Genomic DNA, 20,521 nt, shown 5'->3' with positions numbered 1-20,521 from the left:
CGCAGCCCCAGGGTTTTATAAAGCAAACAATTAAAGGTATGTACCTTATTTTTACATTAAATGGGGCTTGTATATAACCCTGTATATAAAGTTTTCTATAGCGAGTAGCTCATTTTGGGTTCTTTATATCCCGCAGTATTTTTCTGGGCACTTGAGGGCACAAATCCAGCGCAATGTGAACGTTCTAAACCAGCGCGTTCACAGGAACCCACTAGAAAGCCGATTTAATTTGACTTTAATTTACAGCAAATGAACACTGAATTCCTTCCATTTGGCCTATAAATTGATGTAAATTAGATTTAAAAATCATGTTTTATTGTGAATTATTTGTGAATATTATTTGGACACTTAGGCTATTTAAAAATGTTAATCATTTATTAAGAAATGGATAGATGTTTAGACTAGTAATTGAAGTTTGAAATTAGCTACAATTGGGTAACTAACTAATTATATGCTTTAATTTCAGGTCATCCAAGTAAGATTATTTTATATTTGTTTCAGAATGCTTCAATCTATGATAACTGAAAATTTCATTCAGTTCTCTTAATTTTTAAGAAGGTTATGGGCTTTTGACTGTCCACGATCACAGCTTTTTTGTTATGTCCATAGAAAATCAATAGGGAACAAGATGCTAATTTCCGAGTATGAAAATGGCCATAACTTTTTTATTACTTGAGATATGAAAGTGAATTAGGTGTCAAATTAAACTTATTGTTATGCTTTATCTGATGGGATAAATTGCAGACTTGATTTTTTAAATCTCAAAATGTTGTAACATTGCTACAGTGAGGGGAGGAGTTGGCAGCACACCATGCCTTCACCTGTAAATTAATATACATTTCACAGTGAGAGGTCTTACCGAAAACTCGTAGAGTAATCTCCAGCTCATACACTCCGGCCTTATTCTGAGCCATGCAGACATATTCCCCATCGTCCTGTTTTCCAACCTTGTGAATCATCAGCTCAGACCCATCCTCAGTCAGAGAGTACTTGTCGGCATCCGCTTTAATGATGATATCCTCTCTGCAAACACAATCAGCAGGACCAGGGTTACAGAACAAAGAATGCACACACTCCCCTGCCTCACTTAATAGGTCATGCAAACTAGCACTTGCTCTTTAAGCTCACTGAAGCCCACGTGGTCTCCGTGTTGGAGCTCCCCCCGTGCTCTATACACATACACAGACACACACACACACATACATACATACACAGGTATACACACACACACACACATACATACATACACAGGTATATACACACACAGGTATACACACACATACATACATACACAGGTATACACACATACACAGGTATACATACACATACACAGACACACACACACAGACACACACATACATACACAGACACACACATACACAAGTACACATACATACACAGGTATACACACATATATACACACCCAAGTACACATACATACGCAGGTATACAGACACACATACACATATATACACAGGTATACACACACACACATACACATATATACACAGGTATACACACACACACACATATATATATATATACATACATATACACACATATATATACAGACACACATGTGTGTGTGTATGTACAGGTATATATATACATATGTACATATATGTATATATATATATATATATATGTACTCACACACACATATATGTACTCATATATATATATACACACATACGTACATATTTATATGTGTGTGTGTATGTATGTGTATATATGTATGTGTGTGTGTCCGCGTGTGCACAAGTATGTATGTATGTATGTATGTGTGCGTGTGTGTGTACATACATACATATAATTCTTTATTCCTCTTACCGTTGCCAGGTTATCTGTGGCTGTGGGAATCCGTCTGCCTGACAGGTCAAGGTGACGGGTCTGCCGCTGTGAGCCGTCGCGTTCACCACCATTTCCGGGGCGCGGATGCTGGGCGGAACTAGAACACAAAGAGAGAGCGCGTGCGTAAAGACCTGGAGAATTGTTGATCCAATGCACACCTGGGGCAGGTCGCCATGACACCCGTGGTGATGAATTACCCGCTGCCTACACAATAGCATCCTCCTGCACCTCCTCCCTGTTGTCCATCCCAACCTGACGGCTCGGTCACGGGGACATTACCACCTATTACTTCCAAGAAGGCGCCCAGCCCAGGGGACTAATTGTGTAAGAAGGAACTGCAGACGCAGGTTTAACCCGAAGATAAGACACAAAAAGCTGGAGTAACTCAGCGGGTCCGGCAGCATCTCTGGAGGGAGGGAATGGGTGACGTTTCGGGTCGAGACTCTGCTTCAGACTGGTGCTAGCGATATGATATAACTTTATTTGACCCAGGAGGGAAATTGATCCGCCAACAATCATAAAACACAAGATACATTTAACATGAAATTAAAGTGAGGAGTGGAAAGGATTGGGGGTGTCCATAGATTTGGGGATTGGGTGGAGGAGGGACAGGGTAGTCAGTCTACAGATGGGGGAGTTGTACAGTTTGATAGCCACAGGGAAGAAGGATCTCCTGTGGCGTTCTGTGCTGCATCTTGGTGGAACCAGTCTGTTGCTGAAGGTGCTCCTCAGGTTGACCAGTGTGTGTCATGGAGGGGGTGGTCTGTATTGTCCAAGATGCTCCGCAGTTTGAGGAGCATCCCCCCCTCCAAGACCACCAGCAAAACTCATATTACAATCGCTACGCACTCATAAACCTCTACACTGTAAATGGCTAGACTGTGATCAAGAATTGTCTTTCTGCTGACTGGATAGCTTGCGACAAATCTTTTCGCTGGATCTCGGTGCACGTGGCAGGGAGCTGAACTGAAAATATTCACATCCAGCAATGGCCCTTCTGCAGTTCCCACACTTGTATCATTGCACCTACATACGAATTGCCATATTGATCATGAGATGATTCAAGAGATGGAACGTTGTGGAAGGGAGAAGGTGCGGTGAGGGGGGGTAAAGATTTAATAGGAATCTGAGGGGCAAATTTTTTAAAATACAAAATCGTGAGAGGAATAGATCGGGTAAAGGCACAGAGCCTCTTGCCCAGAGTAGGGAAATTGAAAACCAGAGGACACAGGTTTAAGATGAGGGGAGGGGAATTTAATAGGAACCTGAGAGGTAACATTTTTTACACAAAGGGTGGGGGGTGAATGGAACGAGCTGTCGGAGGAGGCAGGGACAATTGCAGCATTTAAGATAGGTACATGGACAGGATAGGTTTGGAAGGATATAGGGCAAACACAGATAGGTGAGACTAGTGTATATAGGGCATACAAAATGTGTAGGAAGGAACTACACATGCGGATAGACACAAAGTGCAGGAATAACTCAATGGGTGAGGCAGCATCCCTGGAGAACAAGGGTGGGTGACGTTTCGGGTTGGAACCTTTCTGCAGTGAGTCTGAAGAAGGGGTCCAAGCCGAAACATCACCTTTTCTCCAGAGATGCTGCCTGACCCTCTGAGCTATTCCAGCATTTGGTGTCTACCTTCTGTAGATGGGTCTGTTTCCACAATTGGAATGTCCCTGTAATCTGGACCCTTTGCAAATAAAAGATGCCTCTAGTTTTAGTTTAGTTTTTTGTAACGTGTACTAAGATACAGTGAAAGGCTATTGTAGTTTAGTTTAGTTTAGAGGTACAGCGCGGAAACAGGCCCTTCGGCCCACCGAGTCCGCGCCAACCAGCAATCCCCGCACACTAACGCATGCCGACACACACTAGGGACAATTTACATTAAAAAAAATAATTAGAAAGCCAATTAACCTACAAATCTTTACGCCTTTGGAGTGTGGGAGGAAACCGAAGATCTCGGAGAAAGCCCACGCAGTTCACATGGGGGAACGTACAAACTCTGTACAGACAGCACCCGTAGTCGGGATCGAACCTGGGTCTCTGGCGCTGTCAGGCAGCAACTCTGCCGCTGCGCCACCGTGCTGCCCCTGTTGTTGCGTGTCTGATTAACCGAAGGCCAGCGGGGACAGCAGTAACGAGGGCTTACCATTAACAATGACCCGAATATCCTTGAATTTGATTTCTCCGCGGGAGGCGATTCTCCCCTCACATCGGTAAGTGCCTTCATCCGTCTTCTTAATGTGGTGGATTTGCAAGTAGTTGTTCGGCAACATCGTGAAACGCGCTGCAAAATAAGAAAATTAAAATGAGGCCATCAGCATTTGGACTTCAAGTAAAATCTCTCTTAGTAATAGAAATACTTCAGCTGAGTGACTCTGTTGCCTGCAGACAGACGTGGTAACAAGAAACAAGCACATAGGTTTAAGGTTAAAGGGAAAAGATTTAATAGGAATCTGAGGGATAACTTTTTCACACAAAGGGTGGTGGGTGTATGGAACAAGCTGCCAGTGGAGGTAGTTGAGGCTGGGACATAATCCCAATATTTAAGAAACACCTCCAGTTTAAATTCCATTTGGAATATTTTGGAGGACCAAGAAACCAAGAAACAAGAAAACAGGTACATGGATAGGACAAGTTTGGTGGGGATATTGACCAAACATGGGCAGGTGGGACTAGTGACAATAGACAATAGGTGCAGGAGTAGCCATTCGGCCCTTCGAGCCAGCACCATCATTCAATGTGATCATGGCTGATCATCCATGATCAGTACCCTGTTGCTGACTCTTGCTGATAGATGCTGCCTCACCCGCTGAGTTTCTCCAGCATTGTTCTCTACCTTCCCATATCTTGTATCGATACACTGTAAATGGCTCGATGGTAATCAGGTGTTGTCTTTGCGCTGACTGGTTGGCAGGCAACAGAAGCTTTTCACTGTACCTCGGTACACACGTTATTCAGTTAACGTTACCTACGACAATAAAAATATCTTGACATTTGGACGCCGATTACAAAATGAGTTTGAGTTGAGTTTATTGTCACGTGTGCCGAGGTACAGTGAAAAGCTTTTGTTGCGTGCTATCCAGTTAGCGGGAAGACAATACATGATTACAATCGACCCACCCACAGTGTACAGATACATGAAAGCTTTTCACTGTACCTCAGTACACGTGACAATGAACTGCTTGAGGGAATATCCTGAATAATGTTTAGTGCAAGATAAAGCCAATCAAGTTCGATCAAAGATAGTCCGAGGGTCTCCAATGAGATTTTATAAGCAGTTGTGCAGGAAGGAACTGCAGATGCTGGTTCACACCAAAGATAGACAAAAAATGATGGAGTATCATCTACTTTGATCTTTCTTTTTAACACCTTACCCCTCCATTTCGCTAGACTCCCTCTTCCCTGACTCTCAATCTGAGAAACGGCCTCGACCGGAAACGTCAGCCCATTCCTTCTCTCCAGAGATGCTGCCTGTCCCACTGAGTTACTCCAGCACTGTATGTCCATATAGATAGTGGTCGCCCAGGAAGTGGGTGGAAAATGACTAGAATGACCCGCAAACCTCCCACCAAGTTTCTTCCGAGTCGGTTGATTGCTGGGTACACCGCGCTCAGACGCCCATTTAATTATCTGCTGCTTAAAGAGCACTTTGCTGCTGGCCTGTGCATCACCGGAAATTAAAGCTTCAAGAATTCCTAAATCACGTGGCTCTCTGCGGCATTGTGTGTGTCACAGCCGGCTGTGGGGATGAATCAATGGGGGCGACTCCTTCCTTTAATTACTTCGTAAATGACGTCAGTAAAATGTCCGCCTGTGTCATTCGGCCAAAGAAGAAAAATCAAACCCAGCTGCTTTACAAGAACTGCGAAGAAACCACACAGAGAACCCTCCATTATCTGAATCTGGAGCCAAATTAAGATAAGCAAAGGGCTTCAACCAGGCAGAATCTAAAGGGCCCAGCGACCAGTGGCAAAGGGGTAGAGTTGATGTGAAACAATGGGATTGGTGTGGGGACACCGGGATTGGTGAAGGACCGGGATTGGTGTGACAGTGGGATTGTTGTAGGACTGGGATTGGAGTGGGGACAGTGGGATTGGCGTAGGGTCATTGCGGTGTATGTGGACATACTGGAGTTGGCGTAGGACACTGGGATTGTAGTGGGGAATGTGGGATTGGAGTGGGACCCTGGTATTAGTGTGGGGTAAGGGTTTGTGTGTTGTTGATTAGTATGAGTGTCAGGGGTTATGGGGAGAAGGCAGAAGAATGGGATCGAGAGGGAGAGATAGATCATCCATGATTGAATGGCGGAGTGGACTTGATGGGCCGAATGGCCTAATTCTTCTCCAAGAACATATGAACTTATGTGTGTGGGACACTGCCTGGCCAGTTTCAAAGGGCTTTTTAAACAACCAGGTAATTTCACACTGATCACTGAAGCGATTACTCAAGAGCCCTGGACTGACACGGCAGCATTTTTATTCAGTAGCAAACTCTGGTCGTTGCCAGAATCCACAAGAACGCATCAGAAAATTACACAATAATTAGGTGCCTCCGCAGAACTTAAAAAACATAAAGCAGGGATTAATGGCTATTTCCATTTAAAATCGTAAATCACATGGATTTTCTTCTCGCCATTAAGTCCGAGGGAACATTTTATTTACTTGTGTAGGAAAGAACTGCAGATGCCTGAAGAAGGGTCTCGACCGAAACATCTCCCATTCCTTCTCTCCACCAATGCAGCCTGTCCCAGCATTTTATTTACTTGTCAGCTGTCTTGTCTTATTGGACAATAGACAATAGGTGCAGGAGTAGGCCATGTGGCCCTTCGAGCCAGCACCGCCATTCAATATGATCACAGCTGATCATCCCCAATCAGTACCCCGTTCCTGCCTTCTCCCCATATCCCCTGACTCTGTTATCTTTAAGAGCCCTATCTAACTCTCTCTTGAAAGTATCCAGAGAGCTGGCCTCCACCACCCTATGAAGCAGAGAATCCCACAGACTCACAACTCTCTGTGTGGAAAAATGTTTCCTCATCTCCGTTCTCAATGGCTTACCCCTTATTCTTAAACTGTGGCCCCTGGTTCTGGACTCCCCCAACATCGGGCACATGTTTCCTGCCTCTAGCGTGTCCAATCCCTTAATAATCTTATAATGTTTCAATAAGATTCCCTCTCATCCTTCTAAATTCCAGAGTGTACAAGCCCAGCTGCTCCATTCTCTCAGCATCTGACAGTCCCGCCATCCTGGGAATTGTCCTCATGTATCTGCACCACTTTAGCGTTCCAGGTGCTTTTACAGCCCAAAGATAAATTGGAGCGTCAAGCATGTGTCAGTAACAGGTGGGAGCTTCCCAACAACACTTCACTAAGCGGGAAGACACTGGCAGCTAATTCCTGAGATCCTTCTCTGGCTATTAGTCATCGCCATGCAGTAATGGTGTCTGGTTGGAGAGGCTCAATTGCCTTTAATGTTCACACCGGCTTTAAACACCTTCACCGGCACTTCCCTCCGATTTCTCCGCCGGAGTCTTGGAATGGCGAAGGGGAATCAGGAAATGGCCGCTGTCACACCGAGCAAGTAGGTGCCAACAACCACTGGTCACATGTGCATCCGTCTACCGTCTACGATTTGACGAGGATGTTGTCTGGCCTAAAATGGCGGCACGGTGGTAAAGTTGCTGACTTACAGCGCCAGGGACCCGGGGATTCCATCCCGACCACGGACGCTGTCTGTACGGAGTTTGCACGTTCTCCCTGCGACCGCGGGGGTTTTCTCCGGGTGCTCCGGTTCCCTTTCAGCCTCCAAAGACGTGCAGGTTTATAGATTAATCGGCTTCTGCCATTTGAAAATTGTCCCTAGTGTGTAGAAATTGTGCTCGTATATGGGCTTATCAGTGGTCGGCGTGGAATCGGTGGGCCTAGTCCCATGCCTTACATCTAAAGTAAAGACTTGAGTGTCTGCGCTACAGGGAGAGGTGAGACATAGACCTCTATGAATATTGATTTCTTTCCATATACGGGTCTCTGGAGAACCTAGCTTCAGCTAATTGGTGTAAACATATCTGAAAACAAGAGAACTTTTAAAAATTCTCTGTTGAGTACAAGCTCTCGATGAAAACCTCGATGACCAAGATTAACTCTGATCTTCTCATCACCCATAACTCGCATGGCTGCCCTTGAAAATAGGATAAGCAAAAAAATATGAGAGCAGTCTTGTTAAATCTCTCTCCCTCTCTCTGCTTTGATTTCCATGCTGGCATGAAGAAAGATGTGGAAGATTTAGAAAATGTAGCCTTCCATATTAATCAAAACGACCCCACTCCTGGATACTTCTGGCAACGAGAACCCAGAGCAAGGTTCACAGACGTGAATAATTTCAGCTAGCAACGAGCCTGGAGAAATTGACTTAATTAGACTCGGGTTCTGAAGAATTTCTCTGTGTTCTCTTACAACTCTGGAACAAGTCACAACGGTTTGACAATGTAGTTAGCTGGCCTGGTTAATACAGTATGTCACTGCTCCGAGACTTGTACTGTGATTTGATTGTTGGCTCTCAAGCTAAAACTAATGAACCAACACAGCTGCCAACATTTCCCATATTAAACATTCCAAAGCCTTGACTAAACTCCAGCTATCAAATTTCTTCTGGCTAAACCTGGGCAGATTCTACACTGTACTGTGTGACTTTGCCACACACACAAGGATGGCCCACTGTTGGATCAGTGATAAGTACCAAAACTTACTGTGTGAAACATAGAATGTAGAACGATCAACAACGGTCACTCGAGACGAGTATGATCATCCCAAAATCAGTACCCCCGTTCCTGCTTTCTCTCCACATCCCCTGATTCCATTCGTCCCAAGAGCTAAATCTAACTCTCTCTTGCAATCATCCAAGATGTACACATCAATACTATGTAACGCTACAAGTTCCACCTGCAGAGCGGAGAGATGGTTGGTCGCAGTGACCACAACATCTGGGACTGTACGCCAGACTTTTTTATACAAGTGAACACCAGCAACCAGTAACCGAGAGGGCGCGCGTTTCGACAAGACATGGCTGAAGCATCTCTCTGGGCGAGAGCGGTTTTTGTTTTTTTGCTCACCGTCTTTCCTCAGGAGCACGTCTCTGCCCCGGTGTTTCCAGGTGATGGTGGGTGGGGGCGAGCTGACCGAGTCGCAAATGACCACGGCGTCCTCGCCCACCTTGAACTCCTGCGGAGACGGAGCGTTCCTGAACTCCAGCTTTTCTGCGGGCGATAAAATCACAGAGCTGCAAAAAAACGCAACACCACCGCGCACAGCGCTGCCCCAGCCCAGGCCCGGTTATTCCCACCGCGGGATCACTGTGGGAAACATCCATGGCATGCACGCACGCACGCAAGGCCACGCCAGACATTGTCACGAATCCCGCTCCGCAGCCCCATGGGGTTGCGTCTCTACTGCGGGTATCAGGACGGTCTTTCAATACGTTGTTTGATACCCGTGTACTTGGTACAGCGAGATTCTTTGCATGCAGTACAATTACGCAAGAGTCCCCATGTAAAGGGCGCGGACAGTCACAAAAGTATTCGATATAGTCCCTCTTCCTTCCCCTCCCACATTCCCCCCCCCCCCCCCCCCACAGTCCCTCCTTGTTCTCTCACCCCTCCCACCTCCACCCCCACCCTCAAAGTGGCCTGAATTGCAAATGCCAGTCTATCATTAACAAAGGAAATTAAAAACTTCATGTAAAACCTCCTCGTCACCAGCCTAACGATCCGATTTCACAACGCAAGCGGATGAACCAACAAGGAACGAGCAAGATATTTTTCCAACGTGCGGTTCTACCCAAAAAGAAACACAAGATACTGATCGGTGACTTACGATAGATCTTGACGCTAACGGTGGACTCGGATTCATTTCCGTCCTTCGAGGTGGCAACGCATTTGTAAATCCCGGCGTCATCCACGTTGGCGCTGTACAGGGTGAGGCTGGAAGATATGTCGCTTACTTTGGCCACGACGATTCGCTGCTGATTCGGGTCTATCTTGTCCCCGTTTGGCAGGTACCAGGAAATGATGCTGGCATCCCCGGTCACTGAAATTAGAAAGGAAAATCTCAACGAGCAGCAAACGTTCATCGATGGAGGATTTTACACTCCACTGGCAAGAAGGGAGCAGCTCTGCCAAAGGCAAGGACGTCACACAGTCGGGATGACACATCCCTCCCGCTGAGTTACTCCAGCTTTTTGAGTCTACAGCCTGCTCGTCAGATGCCAATGAGGCAGATCAGAGGTCAGAACTTTTTCACTCAGAGAGTGGTGGGTGGTAGGAACGAGTTGCCAGAGGAGGCAGTTGAGGCAGGTGCTGTACCAACATCCATTAGACGTTTCTACAGGTGCTTGCATGGGAAAGGTTTAGAGGGATATGGCCCAAACGTAAGCAAAAAGGGACAAGCTTAGAGTCACAGAGTGATACAGCGTGGAAACAGGTCCTTCGGCCCAACCTGCGCAACCCAGCCAACATGTCCCATCTACACTAGTCCCACCTGCCTGCGTTTGGCCCATATCACTCCAAACCTGTCCGATCCATGTATCGGTCTAACTATTTCTCAAAAGTTGCGATAGTACCTGTCTCAACTATCTCCTCTGGCAGATTATTCCATACACCCACCTCCTCTTGTGTGAAAACGTTACCCCTCAGATACCTGTTAAATCTTTTCCCCTTCACCTTAAACCTATGTCCTCCGGTTCTTGTTTCCCCAACTCTGGGCAAGAGACTCTATGCGTCTACCCGATCTATTCCTCTCATGATTTTGTACGCCTCTATAAGATCCCCCCTCATCACCCCTTAGCCAGGGTATCTTGGTCAGTATGGATGAGTTGAGCCAAAGGGCCCGCTCTGTGCTGATATCTATGTGTACAAATATTTAACAAAAGGTTTGTCAGTTTGGTAAAGTTGTAAATTGTCCTTAGTGTGTGAAGGATAGTGTTAATGTGTGGGTTGCGCTAGTTGGCACGGATTCGATGGGCCGAAAGGCCTGTTTCCGTGCTGTATCTCTAAACTATACGCAAAGTAAGTGGCCTTGAGATAACTGGCTGCCCAGAATATTATGCTGTACGTTCGAATAATGCATGGGAACCCAGTTGTGGTTAAATTATCAGCACTTTGTGCCCTTTGGTGGATATGCATTGACTGCTCTCCATGGAGTGAAGGAGACTGAGACATTAGTTTGGTTTGGTTTAGTTTAGAGATACAGCGAGGAAATAGTCCCTTCGGCCCACCGCGTCTGTGCCAACCAGCGACCCCTACATTAGCACGCTCCTCCACATTAGGGATAATTGACAATCTTTTCCGACACCAGCTAAGCCGACAAACCTGTACGTCTATGGAGTGTGGGAGGACCCATGCGGTCACAGGGAGAGCGTACAAACTTGGCCTGTAGTCGGGATCGAACCTGGGTCAGTGTCGCTGTAAATGCTGCAAGGCAGCAACTCTACCACTGCGCCGTCCTTTAAACCGCAGATGCTGGTTCAAACCGGATAGACACAAAAAGCTGGCCTGAAGAACAGTCTCGATCCGAAACATCACCTATTCTTTTTCTCCAGAGATGCTGCCTGTCCCGCTGAGTTACTCCACCTTCGACTTAAACCAGCGTCTGCAGTTCTTTCCTACACATGAAGCCATCAACTCTGCCCACAGCCATACGACACTGGCAACTGCACAATCACAGGCCATTTTAATTACAGGGCAGCTATTCTGAACAGAGGTCGGCACAAAAAGGCAAACGCAGCATTTTGCAAATCATCCTTTACAGAAATAGAAATGAAATCCGGTCCTTTAGGGAAACCTTAAATTAATGCGGTGGAGTTGCCGGCTTGTAGTGCCAGAGACCTGGATTCAATCCTGAGTACGAGTGCTGCCTGTACGGAGTTTGCACGTTCTCCCCGTGACCTTGTGGGTTTTCTCCGAGATCTTTGGTTTCCTCCCACACTCCAAAAACGCACAGGTTTGTAGGTTAATTGGCTTGGTGTAAATGTAAAATGTCCCTAGAGTGTGTAGGATAGTGTTAGTGTGCGGGGATCGCTGGTCGGCGCGGACCCGGTGGGCCGAAGGGCCTGTTTCCGCGCCGTTTCTCTAAAACTAAAAACTAAACAAAGAGTTATAAACAAGCTGCAAGAGGAGGTGGTTGAAGCAGGGACTATCTTCAATCGCAATGTTTAAGGAACATTTAGACAGGTACATGGATAGGACAGGTTAGGAGGGATATGGGCCAAACGCAGGCTGGTGGGACTAGTGTAGATGGGGCATGTTGGTCAGCATGGGCAAGATGGGCCAAAGGGCCTGTTCATAAAGTATTAAAGAAACTCATGGGGCCAGTAATGGATGTAACACCAGTACCCAACAACCCAAACCCGAGGGATTCTAAGGGAAGTCTCTGCAGACAGAGCGATTAGCTTTGATTATTTATTATTGTCACGTGTACAGTGAAAATGTTGACGTGCTTGCTATCCAGTCAGAGAAAAGACCACACGTGAATACAATCACGCCTTCCACAGTGCACGGATAAAGGATAAAGGGCAATTTATTTTAGAGATTAGTTTAGTCTAGAAATACAGCACAGAAACAGGCCCTTCAGTCCACCAAGTCCGCCCCAACCAGTGGTCCCCATACACTAACACTATCCTACACACACCAGGGACAATTTACAATTTTACCAAGCCAATTAACCTACAAACCTGTACATCTTTGGAGTGTGGGAGGAAACCAGAGCACCCGGGGAAAACCCACGCAGGTCACATGGAGAACACGCAAACTCCGTACTGACAGCACCCGTAGTCAGGATCAAGCCTGAGTCTCCCTCATTCCAAACATTTACCGGTTTATGACAATAGACAATAGGTGCAGGAGTCGGCCATTTGGCCCTTCGAGCCAACACCGCCATTCAATGTGATCATTGCTGATCATCCCCAATCAGTACCCCGTTCCTGCCTTCTCCCCGAATTCCCTGACTCTGCTATTTTCAAGAGCCCTATCTAGCTCTCTCTTGAAAGCATCCAGAGAACCTGCCTCCACCGCCCTCTGAGGCAGAGAATTCCACAGACTCACAACTGTCTGTGAGAAAAAGTGTTTCCTCGTCTCCGTTCTAAATGGCTTACTCCTTATTCTTAAACTGTGGCCTCTGGTTCTGGACTCCCCCAACATCGGGAACATGTTTCCTGCCTCTAGCGTGTCCAAGTCCTTAACAATCTTATATGTGTCAATGGTTTGTAGGTTATTTGGCTTTTGTAAGTTGTCCCCAGTGTGTAGGAGAGCGCTAGTGTACAAGGTTAGCAGGAGAGGTTGGTTGGCAGGGGCTCAGCGGGCCGAAGGGCCTGTTTTTATGTTGTAATCTCTGGTCTAAAAGTCAGACAACATCACCTGTTGCAGCTGTGGGAGGGTCTGCCTGTCATTGACAAGCCTCGTCAGCCACAACGTGAAATGCCTCCACAGGTGAAACATTCCCCTCTCCAACGTTGAAGAAGGGTCTCGACACGTCACCCAATCCTTCCCTCTGGAGATGCTGCCTGCCCCGCTGAGTCACTCCAGCATTTTGTGTCTATCTTCAGGACAACGTCAAACACACACCATCATCTCTCGCAGATGGACAGATGCCAACCTAATTATATATTTTAAAATAGGACTAAATAGCTAACTGCATGATCGCCACAATTAAATCAATTAAAATACTAGATCATTCGGAAAGATTATGATGAAGTGCAATATTCATGTTAATGTCAGTGTGTTGGAGATGATGTTCGATTTCAATGTTGATTCAATCTAAATCTCACCAAATGAATGACTAATGCCTCTAATTTAATTATCTGTTGACGTTAACCAACTCTAGACTTTCTAAATAAGTCGGAGACATCTGTCATCATAAACAAGTTGTCATTTTTCCATCTTCTCAGACTGCATTCCTCCTGTTCTGAACCATGGTGGCGCAGTTGCTGCTTCACAGCACCCGAAACCTGTGTTTGATCCTGACCACAGGTGCTGTCTGTGCGGAGTTTGCATGTTCTCCCCGTGACCAGCATGGGGTTTTGCTGCAAGCTCCGGTTTCCTCCCACAGTCCCAAAGACATGCAGGTCTGTAGGTTAATTTGCTTTGGTAAAAATTGTCCCTGTGTGTAGTTTTGTGTTAGTGTGTGGGGATCACTGCTCGGCGCAGACTCAGTGGGCCGAAGGGGCTGTTTCCGCACTATATCTCAAAACTAAACTATTGAAAAACATGTCGTAGCATCTTTAAACGGGCTGCCTTACATTCTATATTTCTTGTGTGAGAAAAATCTCTAATTTTCATTCCAAGCACGGTAAACCTTTCCTTGGCCAATCTGAATGGTGGCCGATTAGGAAAGGGGGAGATGCAACGTGACCTGGGTGTCTTGGTACACCAGTCATTAATAGTAGGCATGCAGGTGCAGCAGGCAGTGAAGAAGGCGAATGGTATGTTAACATTCATAGCAAAAGGATTTGAGTATAGGAGCAGGGAGGTTCTACTGCATTTGTACAGGGTCTTGGTCAGACCACACCTGGAGTATTGCGTACAGTTTTGGTCTCCTAATCTGAGGAAGGACATTCTTGCCATAGAGGGAGTACAGAGAAGGTTCACCAGACTGATTCCTGGGATGTCAGGACTTTCATGTGAAGAAAGACTGGATAGACTCGGTTTGTACTCGCTAGAATTTAGAAGATTGAGGGGGGATCTTATAGGAACTTACAAAATTCTTAAGGGGTTGGACAGGCTAGATGCAGGAAGATTGTTCCCGATGTTGGGGAAGTCCAGAACAAGGGGTCACAGCTTAAGGATAAGGGGGAAATCTTTTAGGACCGAGATGAGAAAAACATTTTTCACACAGAGAGTGGTGAATCTCTGGAATTCTCTGCCACAGAAGGTAGTTGAGGCCAGTTCATTGGCTATATTTAAGAGGGAGTTAGATGTGGCCCTTGTGGCTAAAGGGATCAGAGGGTATGGAGAGAAGGCAGGTACAGGATACTGAGTTGGATGATCAGCCATGATCATATTGAATGGCGGTGCAGGCTCGAAGGGCCGAATGGCCTACTCCTGCACCTATTTTCTATGTTTCTATGTTATATTAAATTCATAGCAAGTTCAAAATGGAGATTTTTGTTTAATTTCTGCATCTATAATGGATGTGAGAATATCCCTCTGGGAAATCTATTGGTGTGGCACGGTGGCACAGCGGTAGAGTTATTGCCTGACAGTGCCGGGGACCCGGGTTCGATCCTGGCCACGGCTGCTGTAAGTGGACAAAATTCGTATGTTCTCCCTGTGACCACGTGGGTTTTCTCCGGGTGCTCCGGTTTCCTCCCACACTCCAAAGACGTGCAAGTTTGTAGATAAATTGGCTTCTGTGAATTGCCCCTTGTGTGTGTGTGTGTGTGTGTGTGTGTGTTTGTGTGTGTGTGTGTGTGTGTACGTGTGTATGTGTGTGTGTGTGTGTGTGTGTGTGTGTGTGTGTGTGTGTGTGTGTGTGTTTATGTGTGTGTGTGTGTGTGTGTTTATGTGTGTGTGTGTGTGTGTACGTGTGTGTGTGTGTGTAGAAAAAAAGTGTCCCCAGTGTGTGAGGATATGTGCTAATGTACGGGTGTGATGTGCAGGTCGGCATGGACTCGGTGTGGGTGTGCAAGGACCTTTTAGGATCCAAAATTGTATGTGTAGGATAGTCAATTCCATTGCAGGGCAGTGATTGGGTCAAAGGGCCTTATCCACACTTAATCAATTGGGGTGATTCTCAAACATCCTCAAACATCCATGGACTCGTGGGGTGAGGGGGGGGGGGGATGATTTGCTTTACTGGCACGTGTCAGGAATGCTGATGCAGGAACTCTCCCCCCCCACCCCGAATAATTTTCCCAGATTGTGTTTTTGATGGGAATCACTAACTACATTTGGTTAGACGTCCGCAATGTGAGATTGATCAATAAGGCGACTGCTGCAAAATGTCAATTTACCCCTGGAGGAGACTGAGCAGCAATATATCCAACACAGCGCATGAGAGAGCGCCCGTCGGAAGCGACGGAGGCAGGAGGAGGAAAAGGATAAAGGGGGAAAATGGCTCTCCTACTGGACAAGTGGACGCTTGCAAGGAACGGCTCAACATTAAAGGTCGAGTATTCCTCCTGGAATTCTGCATCAATCTGCAGCTCGGGAATTATGGCCCTTCCATGGCTATGAAAAGTGCTTGTAACTTGCAGAGTCATCGAGTGATACTGCGTGGAAACAGGCCCTTCGGCCCAACTTGCCCACGCCAGCCAACATGTCCCAGCTACACTAGTCGCACCAGCCTGCATTTGGTCCATATCCCTCCAAACCTGTCCAATCCATGTACCTGTCTAACTGTTAAAACGTTGCGATAGTCCCAGCCTCAACTACCTCCTCTGGCAGCTGGTTCCATACACCCGCCACCCTTTGTGTGAAAATGTTACCCCTCAGATTCCGATTAAATCTTTCCTCCCTCACCTTAAACCTATGTCCTCTGGTCCTCGATACCCCTACTCTGGGCAAGGGACTCTGTGTGTCTATCCAATCTATTCCTCATAATTTTGTACACCTCTATAAGATCACCCCTCATCCTCTTGCGCTGCAAGGAATAGAAACCCTGCCTGCTCACCCTCTCTCTCTGGCTCAGACCCTCGAGGGTTGAAGGCAGTATGTGCGCAATGTATGCTCTATGGGGAATCTGGACACGTGTGCGCAGTATCTGTATGCGAGTATCTCTCAGGGACTGGGTGATTCACGACTGAATATCAAGTGTGATGCATCATCCTTGATTTTTGCTGGCGTGGAGATAAATCATTTTCAGGAAGGGAGCGTGGTTTACCAGGAGCCGGCTGCTTCCAGAGTCGTCTCCTCTTCCCTCACTCCCCTGCGGTTTGTCAGCATTAGACGACATGCAGGGCCTGGGTGCGTGAGTGCCTGTCTCCAGGAGGAAGGACATTATGCCATCTTAGGGAGTGCAGAGACGGTTCACCAGACTGATTCCTGGGATGTCAGGACTGTCTTATAAGAAAGACTGGATAGACTTGTGGCTCGGTTCACCTCTGCATAACCTGCGACTGCCTCAAGTAAAAGGCGGCAGGCACGGTGGCGCAACGGTAGAGTCGCCGCCTCACAGCGCCAGAGACCCGCGTTCAATTCTGACTGCGGGTGCTGCCTGTACGGGATCTGCACGATCTCCCCGTGCCCACGTGGGTTTTCTCCGAGATCTTCGGTTTCCTCTCACTCTCCAAAGAGGTGCAGGTTTGCAGGTTAATTGGCTTTCTGTAAATATAAATTGTCCCTAGTGTGTGTGAGATGGTGTCAATGTGCGGGGATCGCTGGTCGGCGTGGACTCGGTGGGCTATAGGGCCTGTTTCCGAGCTGAACCTCTAAACTAAACTAAAAGAAGTTAATCTGATAACATTCTTGGAGGAAATTGACGAGTTTTGTCATTTTTACTTGTTGGTAGAGTGATGAATGGCTCAGATTTCCCAAAGGACTCTTTCTTTCCATTTGGCAAGATGTCTGCATTCTGTGCTAAGCAAGTTATTCTGTTTTTGATAGCCTGCCTATAGTGTTAGCTATACTCGTGACGGATCCTTGATCCTATCAGTACTCCCATGGTGTTGGTACAAGTCAAGGAATGGCAGCTCGCTGTTATATGTCACTGTCTGGTTTTGTTTTGGTTCTTTTGCCCATCTTCAATGTTGATATTAACATACACTGCGGGTTGTTTCTCTTTGAAGCAAATAAGGAATAAAACGCAAAAAATTAAACTACTGGAGAACTCAGTGGGACAGCATCTAATCACACACAAGGGGTCGCTGATGTTTCGGGTTGAGAGCTGAGTGTTTTCTAGGATGTGAGAGGGCGGGGTGAGAGACTGTACTGAAGGTTAGACAAAAGTGCTGGAGAAACTCAGCGGGTGCAGCAACATCTATGGAGCGAAGGAAATAGTCAACGTTTCAGGCCGAAACCCTTCTTCAGACTGATGTACTGTCTGAAGAAGGGTCTTGACCCAAAAAGTCACCCACTCCTTCTCTCCAGAGATGGTGCACAACCCACTGAGTTCCTCCAGCACTCTGTGCTTTGCTCAAGATTCCACCATCTGCAGTTCCTTGTGGCTCCTTTCGTCTCCCTAGGGTTGACCGTTGGTATCCCCTCTCCCACACCAGGTTCCAGCTGCCCATCATCCTTCCGTGAACTAAACCCAGGATGTTGTCGGTCCATTTGAATATGCCTGGCCCGATGAGGCACAACAACCATATGCTCATATTAGCGTAAGAGTTTGACATGCATTGGCTGACTTACCAGTACACAGGAAAAACTTGGACTCTCCCACACTGACTTCACCTTGAGGTGGCATGATATCAACCTGAAGGGCAGCTAAAGAGAGACAAAATACAGGAATTAGACAAAGAACCACAGCCAAAACCATCACACATCACATGAAGAACAATCAATATCTGAACGAGGCACGCACATGTAAAACCTATCTTTGACCTCAAGAGATAGCTTCAAAGGTAACATGGTGAATGAACAGTGTATCGGTACAATTAATGGTCAGCGGGATACTGGCAAACACCAAATTCAATGATTTTACGCTCAAATACATAAACCACCACACAACTGGGGAACATATATTTGCAATTAGGCAATTAAAGGCCAGTGTAGTCAGCTGGCTGGACTTTAAGGACCTACAGTACTTGTAGAATTTTAGTTTAGTTTGGTTTAGTTTACAGATACAGTGTGGAAACAGGCCCTTTCCCCCCCCCCTCCCCCACCCCAGAGTCCATGCCGACCAACGATCCCCGTACATTAACACTATCTGACACACTGGGGCCAATTTACAACCAGACCCATTGTGGGAGGAAACCGGAGCACCCGGAGAAAACCCACACAGTCACAGGAAAACGTACAAACTCCGCATAGGCAGTTCCCGTAGTCAGGATCGAACCTGGGTCTCTGGACGCCGCGAGGCAACAACTCTACCGCTGCGCCACTGTTCCATCCCTGATGGGGCATCTTGGTCAGCATGGACAAATTGGGCCGAATGGCCTGTTTCCCGTTGCTTGGCTTGCGCCTGTCGATTTAATACTATTTCTTCACAGGTTAATAGACAAGCTCTCTTTTTAGTACATCTGGTGATTTATTCCCCAGTGAAGCAACACAAATTCAAAGACCCTACCAAGAATGCGAGGCGTGTGTTGTGTGTCTTCGCATCCTAGTTATTATTCCCAAGCTCATAAGTGACAGGAGCAGAAATAGGCCATTCGGCCCATCAAGTCTACTCTGCCATTCACTCATGGCTGGTCTATCTTCCCCTCTCAACCCCATTCTCCTGCCTTCTCCCCATAACCCCCAACACCCGTACTAATCAAGAATCTGTCTATGTGCAGGAAAGGACTGCAGATGCCGGTCCAAATCGAAGACAGACACAAAACGCTGGAGTAACTCAGCAGGACAGGCAGCATTTTCGGAGAGAAGGAATGGGTGGCACCGATTCCTTCTCTCTGGAGATGCTGCCTGTCCCGCTGAGTTACTCCAGCATTTTGTGTCAGCCTAAGAATCCATCTATCCCTGCCTTGAAAAATATCCATTGACTTGGCCTCCACAACCTTCAGTGGCAATGAATTCCGCTTCTGAAATGCTTAAAATATCTGCCTCAATTGTGATTTTTTTTTTTAACAACACCGAGTCTGATCAGAGATGAGCTGCAGCACTGAGATCTCAACGCTGCTCAGGTGAATCTATTAATGAGGCTCACATCTCACGCAAGCAGAATGCTAAACCATTCACCCTGCAAGCTAGGCCGAAGAGGATTGCTTCTCTTTAGCAATAACTTTATCTATTATTATCATTCGTTTTTTTTTCATCAGATTGCCAGATTTTTAATCAAGGCAACAGATAAGACCTTTATTTCTGAAGAACAATACCGCCTGTACACTTTCCCTTGGGCATAGGCGTTCTGCCATGCCGGCGGTTGCCGTGGTAACTGTCATTTTGGCCTCTACGCAGGGACGGCTTACTCTCTGATCTCATTTCTCCGCAGGGTTGCTTTTTTTTCCTCGGCTAAGTACAGTAATTAAGTTCTGCTCAGAGTGGCTAAGATAGCAATTAGAAGCCAACACTCTCTTTTGATCGCAAATCTAACAGAGAGAAATATAAGAAAAAACAGATCATTATAATCTCAGGTTATTACAATGCATCAGTTGTCAGGATCGCTCATCAAGTATTCTATTAACGGTTGCTGCCTATTCCTCGCTCAAGCCCACACTAGCCGTGCTGGCTCATAAATGTTGCGGGTCACAAACAAGATCTGTAAAATTGCCACCATGACCAAAGTGTCGAGAAGGCACTGATGCACCTTGCATTTCTGTGCTTTCTCTAAGCAGATCCTCAAAGAGATGGGGAGAGGATGTTTCCACTAGTGGGAGAGTCTTGGACCGGAAGGAATATCTTTAGAATGGAGTTGAGGAGGAATTTCTTCAGTCAGAGGGTTTTTAGTCAGAGGGAAATCATTGCCACAGTGGAGGCCAAATCATTGGGTATTTTTAAAGTGGAGATTGATAGGTTCTTGATCAGCAAGGGCAGTCACGGATGGCGCAGCGGTAGAGTTGCTGCCTTACAGCGAATGCA

At 46.5% G+C, this 20,521-nt stretch overlaps 1 protein-coding gene across 9 annotated transcripts in view; it reads right to left on the bottom strand.

The window, feature by feature from the left end:
• Nucleotides 1–20,521, bottom strand: part of ncam1a (neural cell adhesion molecule 1a) — a 335,029-nt gene that overhangs the window by 119,423 nt on the left and 195,085 nt on the right. For all 9 annotated transcript variants that reach the window (XM_055660638.1, XM_055660639.1, XM_055660640.1 and 6 more), the window contains exons 2-7: nucleotides 18,194–18,268; nucleotides 9,726–9,938; nucleotides 8,966–9,109; nucleotides 4,004–4,141; nucleotides 1,831–1,948; nucleotides 860–1,023 (exon numbers count right to left, since the gene is read on the bottom strand). In XM_055660638.1, the coding sequence (XP_055516613.1) occupies nucleotides 860–1,023; nucleotides 1,831–1,948; nucleotides 4,004–4,141; nucleotides 8,966–9,109; nucleotides 9,726–9,938; nucleotides 18,194–18,268 (852 nt within the window). The remainder of the gene's footprint in view (nucleotides 1–859; nucleotides 1,024–1,830; nucleotides 1,949–4,003; nucleotides 4,142–8,965; nucleotides 9,110–9,725; nucleotides 9,939–18,193; nucleotides 18,269–20,521) is intronic.

This window comes from Leucoraja erinacea, chromosome 32 (genome assembly GCF_028641065.1).
Source record: "Leucoraja erinacea ecotype New England chromosome 32, Leri_hhj_1, whole genome shotgun sequence".
NCBI lineage: Eukaryota > Metazoa > Chordata > Chondrichthyes > Rajiformes > Rajidae > Leucoraja > Leucoraja erinaceus.
The sequence above is the reverse complement of the archived record's forward strand: the minus strand, read 5'-3'. Positions and strand labels throughout refer to the sequence as shown.